This window comes from Oncorhynchus mykiss, chromosome 5 (genome assembly GCF_013265735.2).
Source record: "Oncorhynchus mykiss isolate Arlee chromosome 5, USDA_OmykA_1.1, whole genome shotgun sequence".
NCBI lineage: Eukaryota > Metazoa > Chordata > Actinopteri > Salmoniformes > Salmonidae > Oncorhynchus > Oncorhynchus mykiss.
This window is the reverse complement of record NC_048569.1, coordinates 53,769,811-53,782,155: the sequence shown is the minus strand read 5'-3', so window position 1 is coordinate 53,782,155 and position 12,345 is coordinate 53,769,811. Positions and strand designations below refer to the sequence as shown.

Below are 12,345 nucleotides of genomic sequence, written 5' to 3'. Positions count from 1 at the left end.
GTTACTTACCCTACATTATTCATCTCATATGCATACGTATATACTGTACTCTATCATCGACTGTATCCTTATGTAATACATGTATCACTAGCCACTTTAACTATACCACTTTGTTTACATACTCATCTCATATGTATATACTGTACTCAATACCATCTACTGTATCTTGCCTATGCTGCTCTGTACCATCACTCATTCATATCCTTATGTACATATTCTTTATCCCCTTACACTGTGTACAAGACAGTAGTTTTGGAATTGTTAGTTAGATTACTTGTTGGTTATTACTGCATTGTCGGAACTAGAAGCACAAGCATTTCGCTACACTCGCATTAACATCTGCTAACCATGTGTATGTGACAAATAACATTTGATTTGAGAATGTCCTTGAGTGGCCCTGCCAGAGCCCGGACAAACCCGATCGAACATCTCTGGAGAGACCTGAAAATAGCTGTGCAGCGACGCTCCCCATCCAACCTGACAGAGCTTAAGAGGATCTGCAGAGAAGAATGGGAGAAACACCCCAAATACAAGTGGGCCAAGCGTCATACCCAAGAAGACTCGACGCTGTAAATGCTGTCAAAGGTGCTTCAACAAAGTACTGAGTACAGGGTCTGAATACTTATGTAAATGTGATAATTTTTTCATTTTATTATATAATCAATTTTAGAATAAGGCTGTAAAGTAACGTAACAAAATGTGGAAAAAGTCAAGGGGTCTGAATACTTTCCGAATGCATGGTATACCATGGCTGTCAGCCAAATCAGCAGTCAGGGCTGGAACCACCCAGTTTATAATGTCTGATATACCACAGCTTTCAGCCAATCTGCATCCAAGACCCAAACTACCCGGTTTATTATAGTATCTGTGTCACTCACATGTCCCGGTGTTGTCTCTTGGCCTTGGCCTGGGCCCTCCGGTCCTCCTCCTCTTGCAGCTGCTTGGCCAACGCTACGTCCTGCTGCACCAGACGGCTCTTGTGGACGTTGGATGCCAAGTGGCTCTCGACTGCAAAGGACAAAAAAAACAAAAAAATAAACAAACACCATGCTGACTAGTACACAATCAAGGCATGAACACGAATTGCTCTCGCAAGCTGCCTCCCCAAACAGCACCCTCTGGTCAAAGGTAGTGCACTACGTAGGGAATAAGGTGCCATTTGAGACCGACATTCAGTTCATCTGGCCAAACTGCAACGCTGAGGAACAAGATGGACGACATCAGTCACAAGCCTCGGGTTTATTTGTTTTGGTGCCTTTTAAACCGCAGGACTGGGACGCAAGTACTTGGAGTTGAGTGTGTTTATTTAGCGAACAGTTTGGACATACATTTTGAGGAGTAGAAGGGCTGTTTTAGAGTTCACTCTGTGGACGAGACGAGAGGGGGAAAAAACACTGACGCTTTGTGACTCACTGAGCTTGGCTATGACGAACTAGCCCGCTTGGATCAACTTGATGAAGAGCTGCCAATTCCAAGGCTGTGAGTGGCTGCACGTGACGAGACAGGGCCGTGGACTCGAACAGGGCAGGCTCTAAATCCTCGTTGCCGACGCACTCCCAGCCCAAAACGTGTGAAGGAGCGTCGCTCACTCCTTTGCTACTCATTCAGCTCCACTGGACTGGCTATTGATCCACTCGTAGGCTTCATGTGAAAAAGACCAAATTACGCCACTATTTACTAGAGGCTCCATGAAGTTGCTGCGGTGACAAGCTGGGAAGCAGTGGATCACCAGAGAAATAGACTGACATCGATTTTTAGGACAATGCTGATCGATTGTATGGTGGGTTTACGGTGCCTCAATTTTTTTTAGGGCAAACACACGACAACAGAGAACAAAATATATTGTGACGTTCAATGCTATTTTTTTCCTCCCGGGTAAAACCACAGTTTGCTGTTATCTTGAATTTCTAAGAACACAGGATAAAGGCTTCTTGTTAACTCAACTTGAGAGATCTGATATCCTCCTAATCAATGGGCCACAATCTGGTCTAAGACACTACAACTAGCTTAAGTCTATACACAGCGTAGCCTGGGAAATGAAGTTTCTGTATGGGCTACTTCTACCAGTTCTCTGTGGCTGGCATCCAAGAGGACCAGACAGCATTGGACAATGACAAAGAACACATGGGACAGTGATGCTGGACAATGAAAAGGGGAATCCTTCAGAGGCATAAACAAAGCTTAAGTTTATAGGACTAATGTGATGGAGAGACCAAATGTCAGGCCTAGCTGGCCCATCTGCCTGGGTTAAGAGGCATGACGGATGCTTTCAGAATGAAGCCTATTTATTATCTCAACCCAAGGCCATTCATGTCTTTTGGTGCATGACGGTTCTACCAGGGTTTTAAAGCAATAGGCTCTATATCCTACCATGACAGCCATGCACTCGACAGTTCTTCTGTTGAGTGAACCAAGCCTTGCGTGCAACAATCCCTCCTCGAGGCCTTCCGAGTCAAAATACCCGTTGTTTGAGTTCCTCTCTTGCTGCAGATGCAAATATGCCAAATGTTTTGGTTAAGCAGAGCTGGTCGTGGGGTAGTAGTCATCTGTTGGTTAGAGTGAGGATGACACTGTGCAATGTAGGGGACAGCCAGGCCGTGTAAAGAGTAATTCCCAGTGACCTCCAGGACAAAGGAACACGCAGACGGACTGGCTGCTAAAACCAGAACGGTTGCTGTGGCAAAGAGGGGACCCGCCCTGTCGTGACGCACTATAGCAGTGGAGGGCGGAGGACTGATACAAGGACCGACCCAAACAGAATCCATAGGCTCTTCACATTGAGGTATGGATGGATAACGGAGTCCTATCATCCAGTGTAGAATTTCTGTGTTGAAAAGCCATTGATTGTGTTTGTTGCGACTTTGTCGTCGTAGTAGTTTAAACAGGGCCGGTCCTGGCCGTACTGTCACTCTAAGCAAGACCAAAAATTGCCTGCCCCTACAAGAATAGTCCCCATAAGCAAAATGGCGTTGAAAAGACGTCTAAAATATGTATTTTTCCAAACGTTTAAGCTAGGTTCAATTTAGGTTCTGAACGAATACGTATTTTCTGGACGTTTTAATGAAGTTAATTTTCTGTTCTGAATGAAAGTTGAAAATATGTCATTTATAGATGTCCATGTTTGGGCCAAATCAAGGCTGGTCCAGACCAGACAAAATATGAACCAACAATAATGTCTATGACTGTTCCAGATTTGGTCTGGACTGGAAATCAAGGCTGGTCCCGACTGCACCAAAAAAAAAAAAAAGGCCAGTCCAGATAAGACCCAAAAAGATCAAAAAGGCATCAGCATCAGTCCGTGATTACTGAGGTATAGCCTACAGCAGGGTCCTCGGGAGCCGGAGTGGTGTAACTTCCCATCCCTAATCAACACAGCTGATGAAACTAATTGCATTCTAAACTGAAGATCATGATTAGTTCATTATTAGTGTCAGATGTGTTAGCTGGGGCAAATATGTGACACCAATTAGGCCCGAGAGGACTGGAGTTGCCCCACAGTGTTGCCTGAAATGTCATTTTAGGAATGTCCATCTGTGGTAGACCTACCATTTTTTTTTTTCTTTTTTTAAAACACACACACGACGACCACCGATCCGGACAACAACAAAAAAAACATTGCCTACGGACCGTGCTTCCTGGGGTGTAGACTACCTTGTCAGCCTGTTATGGAATTTCATGAATGCCCATCCATATTAGGCCCTCTGTAAAACAGGCCGTTGTAAATGGCTTTATTAGTCCCGATTCCTATGACTAATCAAATTGGCGGAACATCAGCAACCCAACTTTATCAGGAGTTATCCTGCGCCTTTTGTAATGTGATTACATAGCGGGAAATGCAGAAGCGCTTTCTTTTTCGCTAAGGTCAGCTTGTAAAACATTTGCAGATACAAACTAAATGACAATTTTAGACCAAGGGATGAAACGCATGGACAGCAGTTTTGAGTAGCCCGATTGTCCATTCCATATTGTACATTTTACTTTGCCCTGTCCTGTTTTTAGGATATGTTGTTTGTTAACATGACAGCACATTTTTTGTTGTTGTTGATTGGGCGCTATTTAGGTCCGGCTATTTGAGCGGAGAAACCTGCATGATGTAAAAAAAAGTGTCCGTCTCATTACATTGTCATACAGGCTGGAGATAAAAATGTAGGCTACAGAAAAGGCCACATACTCTTTCTACCATATACGATATCTGCGGCCCCCTAATCCTGCCTAAATGAGCGGGCCGGCCATGAGTTTAAAGGATGTTATGTTTTGAACTGAGGTGCACATTGTTAGAAACTTACCGTTATCGAATCAATTGCAGGCAATTTATCACAATATGGATTTTTGTCCATATTTCCCAGCTCTACCGAGGGACACGAGGGCTATAATCCCCAGCCATCTGGGGGATAATGTTTATTTGTGGAAGTAAGTAGGAAGTAGTAGTTATGTCTGGCCTGGACTTTCATCTATTCTGGGAAGGGTGACTTTTTCACCTCGGGGCCTAATGAATACTGGGAGGCAGCCAATGACAGTGCTTACAGTCAGATAGTTTCACTCAAAGCCTAGGTTTCTGAGCGAAAAAAAAGGGCGACACTGAAAGATGAACGACACACATTCACAGCCTAATTATGATTAGACACACACAGACAAGTACACACCCAAGGGCAGACACAAAGAAACTGAAATGTCAAAGATGACACATTCATCTAAAAATCAAACACGCAGGCAAGAATTTGGTTTCTAAGGACAAGTTGAAGAGTCTATGAGATTCAGTTTAATAGTCACATGTACAGGGCTGTAGGTGTGATTGCAGTGAACAGTGAAAATCTTAGGCTTCAACAACATGCAGTGCAAGTGAAATATAATAATAAATGGTAATAAAAACAATATAAAATAGCACTATATACAGTGCATTCAGAAAGTATTCCGACTCCTTGACTTTTTCTACATTTTGTTACATTACAGCCTTACTCTAAATTGGATTAAAATTGTCCCCCCCCCCCCCAATCTACACACAATACCCCATAATGACAAAGTGAAAACAGGTTTTTAGAAATGTTTGCAATTTTTTACAAATTAAATAATTTTATTTACATAAGTATTCAGACCCTTTGCTATGAGCTTCGAAATTGAGTTCAGGTGCATCCTGTTTCCATTGATCCTTGATCTTTCTACAGCTTGATTGGAGTCCACCTGTGGTAATTTAATTTGATTGGACATGATTTGGAAAAGCACACCTGTCTATACAAGGTCCCACAGTTGACAGTGCATGTCAGAGCAGAAACCAAGCAATGAGGTCGAAAGAACTGTTCGTAGAGCTCCGAGACAGGATTGTGTCGGAACAGATCTGGGGAAGGGTACCAAAAAATGTCTGCAGCATTGAAGGTCCCCAAGAACACAGTGGCCTCCATCATTCTTAAATGGAAGAAGTTTGGTTGGAACCACCAAGACTCTTCCTAGAGCTGGCCGCTCTGCCAAACTGAGCAATTGGGGGAGAAGGGCCTTGGTCAGGGATGTGACCAAGAACCCGATGGTCACTCTGACATGGCTACAGAGTTCCTCTGTGGAGATGGGAGAACCTTGCAGAAGGACAACCATCTCTGCAGCACTCCACCTTACAGACTTTTATGGTTGTGGCCAGACGGAAACCACTCCTCAGTAAAGGGCACATGACAGCCTGTTTGGAGTTTGCCAAAAGGCACCTAAAGACTCTCAGACCATGAGAAACAAGATTCTCTGGTCTGATGAAACCAAGATTGAACTATTTGGCAAGTCTGGAAGAAACCTGGCAAACCATCCCTACGGTGAAGCATGGTGGTGGCAACATCATGCTGTGGGGATGTTTTTCAGATGCAGGGACTGGGAGACTAGTCAGGATTGAGGCAAAGATAAACAGAGCAAAGTACAGAGAGATCCTTGATGAAAACCTGCTCCAGAGCATGCAGGACCTCAGACTGGGGCGAAGGTTCACCTTCCAACAGGACAACGACCCTGAGCACACAGTCAGGAGTGGCTTTGGGACAAGTCACTGAATGTCCTCGAGTGGCCCAGCCAGAGCCCAGACTTGAACCCAATCTAATATCTCTGGAGAAACCTGAAAATAGTTGTGCAGCGACGCTCCCCATCCAACCTGACAGAGCTTGAGAGGATCTGAAGAGAGGAATGGGAGAAACTCCCCAAATACAGGTGTTCCAAGCTTGTAGCTTCATAACCAAGAAGACTCGAGGCTGTAATCGCTGCCGAAGGTGCTTCAACAAAGTACTGAGTAAAGGGTCTGAATACTTATGTAAACATAATATTTCTGTTTTATATTTGTATACATTTGCACAAATTTCTAAAAACCTGTTTTTGCTTTGTCATTATAGGGTAGTGTGTGTAGATGTATGAGGAAAATAAACCATTTTAGAATAAGGCTGTAACGTAACAAAATGTGGGAAAAAGTCAAGGGGTCTGAATACTTTCCAAATGGACTGTACATAACAACAACAACAACTGTGGCCGTGATGAATAAAAACAAATAAATAAAACATTTCCTTGTGGTAGAGTCAAGGATGTTGCAGGGCTGGAATGACCATAGGGGGAACATCAGCATGATCATTGAGTGATGTAAAAAAATATACATATTAACAACTACAATAGTGATTGTCATTTGTGTGGGGGCGAGTTGACGGTGCGTGTGTGTTTTTGGGGGGGATGTCCGTGTTGGAGGAATGTCCATAGGGGGAGTAGCAGGGGGGAGAAGGTAGCCCAATGGTCTGAGGGTAGAAACTATTGGCCAGTCTTTCAGCTTTGCCATGATGCTCCTGCACTGCCCGCATCGGAGCGATTGAAGCGGATGAGGTGTCCCCCCCCCCCCGATGACATCACAATCCCTGCTAATCTGATTGTGCTGGCCTAACGTCCACCCAGACTAGACTGTGTTGTTGTCCTACAGTAGATGGGCATTAATGTGATCCAGACACAGTGTGCAAACATCAAGCCCACTAACGCACACCAAAGCCCCAAAGTGCTATTGTGGTTGCAGCCTAGCAGGAGTCCTGCAGTGCCAAGCCTGCTGGGTGAAGCAAACTGTGGCTAGGCTTGTGTTTTATGGCTGCTTACTGCCTTGCTTCCACTGACGCTGCGCTTTATGCTGTCAGACGTGACAGATTTTCTGAGGGAAAACTTGTGGATTCATTAGACCTCTCTAAATTCTAAATATTTGGAAAAAATGTTTGATAGTCTGTATTCTCATAAAGAAGACAAAAATGGGAGCTTGGAATACTTTATAATAAATATGCTGCAAAGGAAGCTCAAAGTGCTTTTTCTAGACCGGAGGAGCAGTTTGCATGAAATAGTTGCGGCTATTATGGACAATATATTGTAAATGGCTTTGACGTAAATGAGACTTCAAAATGTGCATGAAGCCGACTGTCTGCATCCAGACTTAAAAGTCAAATAATGCCCAGCCCAGATCCCAGCCCAAAGCACTCCGCCTTTACTTGACACATTCGAAAATAGGGGTCTGTTCTCTGTTGCACTGAGAGCTCTGCTTTGGGAACAGCCAGTACAAGCTGAAACGATAGGGATGGGTGGGAGAAGCGGATGTCCAGGTCAACCTGAAGTGTAGTGGTAGTATACTTACTTTCCTGCTCCTGGAGATTATGGGCCAGGCAGTGGTCCTCCAGCACAGCAAAGTCTCGACACACTGTACAGAGAGACAGGAACACAAGGTTAGGGAGCTCTTCTGAAGGTTTATAAAAAATATAAATAATATTTTTGTATTTTTTTTTTAAAATCGGTAAACTTTAAAAATTAACTTTTGTAGTGAAAATAGACGACACATTCCTGCTGCAACAAAAGTTGTCTCTTGTTTTGCGATACAGCTGAAGGACTTACAGAAAAACGCACCAAAGGGCCTTTTGAAAAACAGTTTTTGGTGGTGTTCTATGACACAGAACATTTGAGACATTGTGCCCGCCCACACATGATGTTCTACTACAGAAAACACTGAACAGTCGCCCCAATCAAGGGCAGGAAACTTGAACAGAGCACGTAAGACTAAACAAGCTCCCCCAGTTTAACCTTAAGCTAATCAGATGGAGGCTATTGTGACTAAACTACAGCATGAAATGGAGCAGTGGCAAGGCCATTGAATGATCACACAATGCTGACAGAGGGGAAGTCCTTGTCTGCTTTGTGGCCAAAAAGGATGATTGCTGCACTACAAGCCTTATCTGCCAGATAAGAGCTAAAAAAAAGACAAAAAAGACAAAATAAAAGCTAAACTAGACTGTCTCAAGCAGGGCCCCTGAAAGACAAGTGGTCTGTAAATAAAGAGAACAGAATGAAGTAGAACTGTGGTTGAGCAAGCGGCGGCACCGAGATTTTGGTTTGAGTCAACAGCGTAGCTCATTTTGAATTAGGCTCCGCGAATCCCTTTTCTGAGCCGTATAGCCTAAGCTTGCTGTGGTAAATCAAAGTATTTTTTTTTTTACAATACATCAAAATACAGAAAAACGCACAGGAAAACCAGTAACAACTTATCAAATCTTCTAAGAACATGAAAGTCACATCCAATGCACAGCAGCATGGCAAAGTCAAAAGTGTCTTATGCTGAACCTTCCTACATGTCACTCAATCAGAATAGCAATGCTCTTGTTATTGGCAGTATCTGGCACACATTCAGCCGTTTTTGCTGAGGACATGCAAACAGTTTAAAATGAGCTTATGGGGAAGAGGAGGGAAGCAGCAGCTTCCAAACAAATAGTCAGCGGAAGGCTAACAAAAACCATTCAGACCGTCAGACTGAGGCAAAGCAGTTGTGAAACAGCAAAGTGCTACAGTTTAAGGCAAATCAAGATGGAGAACAAGAAGAATCACAGGGGTAGAAAAGAGAGAGAGTGAAACTAATGGAGGAAATCTAGGGCTGCATCCTGATTTGCACCGTACTCCCTATATTAGTGCACTACTTATATATTATTATTTTTAAAACGGGGCCCATGGGGCTCTGGTCAAAAGTAGTACACTATGTAGGAAGACAACTAGATTCAGCTGCAGGACGATTTTTGTCTTGAGCGGATGGTCAGGGGACTGGAACATACTAAAATAATTTGTAGACTTCAAATTGACCCAAACAGAGTGCCTTCGGAAAGTATTCTGACTCCTTGACCTTTACCACATTGTTACATTTCTGCCTTATTCTAAAATTGATGAAGAAAAAAAGAACCCCTCAATCTACACACAATACCCCATAATGACAAAGCACAAATAGTTTAGAAATATTTGCTAATTTACTAATATCACTTTTACATAAGTATTCAGTACTTTGGTGAAGCACCTTTGGCAGCGCCAAGTCTTCTTGGGTATGACGCGACAAGCTTGGCACAACTGTATTTGGGGTGTTTCTCCCATTCTTCTCTGCAGATCGTCTCAAGCTCTGTCAGGTTGGATGGGAAGCGTCGCTGCACAGCTATTTTCAGGTCTCTCCAGAGATGTTCAATCGATCGGGTTCAAGTCCGGGCTCTGGCTGGACCACAAGGACATTCTGAGACTTGTCCCGAAGCCACTCCTGCATTGTCTTGGCTGTGTGCTTAGGGTCGTTGTCCTGTTGGATGGTGAACTTTCGCCCCAGTCCAAGGCCCTGAGCACTCATCAAGGATCTCTGTACTTTGCTCCGTTCAGCTTTCCCTCGATCCTGACGAGTATCCCAGTCGCTGACACTGAAAAATATCCCCTCAGCATGATGCTGCCACCACGCTTCACTGTAGGGATGGTGCCAGGTTTCCTCCAGATGCGACGCTTGGCATTCAGGCCAACGAGTTCAAGCTTGGTTTCATTAGACCAGAGAATCTTGTTTCTCATGGTCTGAGAGTCCTTTAGGTGCCTTTTGGCAAACTCCAAGCGGGCTGTCATGTGCCTTTTCCTGAGGAGTGGCTTCCGTCTAGCCATTACCATAGAAGGCCTAATTTGTGGAGTGCTGCAGAGATGGTTGTCCTTCTGGAAGGTTCTCCCATCTCCACAGAGGAACTCTGGAGCTCTGTCAGAGTGACCATCAGGTTCTTGGTCACCTCCCTGACCAAGGCCCTTCTCCACCAATTGCTCAGTTTGGCTCTAAGAAGAGTCATGGTGTTTCCAAACTTATTCCATTTAAGAATGAAGAGGCCACTATGTTCTCAGGGACCTCCAATGCTGCAGACATTTTTTAAGTACCCTTCCCCAGAACAGTGCCTCGACAAAATCCTGTCTCAGAGCTCTACGAACAATTCCTTCAACCCTCAATAAAATGATGCACACGGGCCAGTTGGGGAACCCCGATGTAGGGAATAGGGTCCCATTTGAGACATCCTAAATGTCCGACAGGTGGGTGGATGTCTTTGGGAGACATGCACTGTAGCCTGTTTTCGCTTGTGCAGGACTTGAACAAGAATTTAACTGACGGTCGCTAGTGTTATCAGTAATGCTGATATGGATATTCATATGATTACCGTCATTATTTTAAAACCATTAAGGGGGGGAAATCCGACAGATTACGTAGGCTAACCCTAATCCCGAAAAGTCTGTCCTAGCAAACAAACAAACCATAATTGGCATTAGGCCTACTGAACAGCCAATCAACTACATGGAATGTTCTAAATCCCTTTCATACAACTGTATGCACCAGCTATCTCAAATCACTCGACCTTCAGCAAGCAAATGATGATTCAAAACAGACATGCTAATATCTTTTTGCATTTTAACTCCATGCGTCCAATAGACCTGTGCAGAGCCTTGCTACCGTAGGGTCTGTTTTGATCTCGAACATTCTCAGGGAGAAGCACGGCAAATGTTTGCTGAGGAACATTCGCATGTGTTTAATAAGCCGGGTAAAACTGTACTTAAGCCCCTTCTGTTTATCTGTGGTGGACATCTTTTCTCCCTGCACTGTGACTATGTTAGAGGATACAAGTAAGCTGTGATTATAAATGTGTAATTAACCATGTTCCCATCTGCTACTGGCAGTGGGTGGCTGACGTCTAGCCTAATTGTATCACCAGATCATAAGTTCAGATGTTTTCTACACCGAAATGTGCAGAAGTTGCACGTCTAGCAGCACTTGGGTCTAGTTTTGAAAGAAACTGTGTGGGCTAACTAAGGATGTAAATAAGTTATTTTTTTCCCCCGTGAATATGAATCCTTGTCATCTATAAACCGAGAGATTAACCAATGGGGGTTTGGGGAGGGATGGAACCATCTCCGATGACCATAATGAATCCCGTGGATGGTGCTATGGAGACAGCCGCAGAGCAGTGGAAAGGCACGTTCTCCCATCATGCACTTTTCTAGACCAGCATCTCAAATATTCCATGGAGTTGGATTGGAACAGCTGTTTTGCACACGCAGGAAGAGTTCGTTACACTTCTCCATTCCGATCAGATTGAAAACATACAGAGGAACAGGAAACGTGCATGAGATATCCAACCCGGGATCTGTCCAGTGGCCACACAGCAGCTGTAACGTACTATTGTTTTAGGCGAAGCGGTATGCTTTCTGATTTCTCCACCACTACATTTCTGAATAACATTTAGGCCATTTTGAGGAAACATTGGGATTGTTTTGCACACTGACATGGAATATTTCTGTCAACATACCGCTATTAAAATAAATGAGATGTTTTCTCCATTAAGTAATTCAACAATGTGTATGCTGCCATCTTGTCTAGGCTAGTGTTAACCCGGGATCCTTCGGCCGTCCCTACCCTAAAACCTAACCCAGTGGTATTCAAAGTCGGGGTCATAATCTCGAAGGGTTGCGGGGAACAAAAATTAAGAGAACAGATTGTATGAGACAACATACAACATGAGACTTTTTTTTTTTTTTAACTATTTTGAAAAAAGTATTTATTGGCTTCTTTTCATAAAATGTTTTTTTTATTTTTTAAACATGGGGTCAACAGAAATTCTGGTAGAAAACAAAATGGGGCCCTCGCTGAAAAAGTTTGAATAGTACTGCCCTAACCCTCAACCATAATCCTTAACCGTTTTAAATGTCAACTTCAACAGGGGTGATGGCAGAGTTGGGAGGTCCCAAGGATTCCATTTAGACTTGTCCATCTTCTCTATTTCAAATATTCTTAGTGACCGAGACAGGTGGGATTTAGGTATATATACACAGTACCAGTCAAAAGTTTGGACACACCTACTCATTCAAGGGTTTTTATTTTTTAAATGTTTCTATGAAATAACACCTATGGAATCATGTAGTAACCAAAAAGCGTTAAACAAATCAAAATATATTTTAGATTTTTCCAAAGTAGCCACCCTTTACGCACTCTTGGCATTATCTCAACCAGCTTCACCTGGAATGCTCTTCCAACAGTCTTGGAGTTCCCACACATGCTGA

General features: G+C 43.6%; 1 protein-coding gene across 2 annotated transcripts in view; it reads right to left on the bottom strand.

Moving 5' to 3' along the window:
• Positions 1 to 12,345, bottom strand: part of LOC110524032 (RNA-binding protein 25) — a 34,789-nt gene that overhangs the window by 19,403 nt on the left and 3,041 nt on the right. For both annotated transcript variants that reach the window (XM_036977828.1, XM_036977829.1), the window contains exons 2-3: positions 7,610 to 7,672; positions 879 to 1,008 (exon numbers count right to left, since the gene is read on the bottom strand). In XM_036977828.1, coding sequence (XP_036833723.1) covers positions 879 to 1,008; positions 7,610 to 7,672 — 193 coding nt within the window. The remainder of the gene's footprint in view (positions 1 to 878; positions 1,009 to 7,609; positions 7,673 to 12,345) is intronic.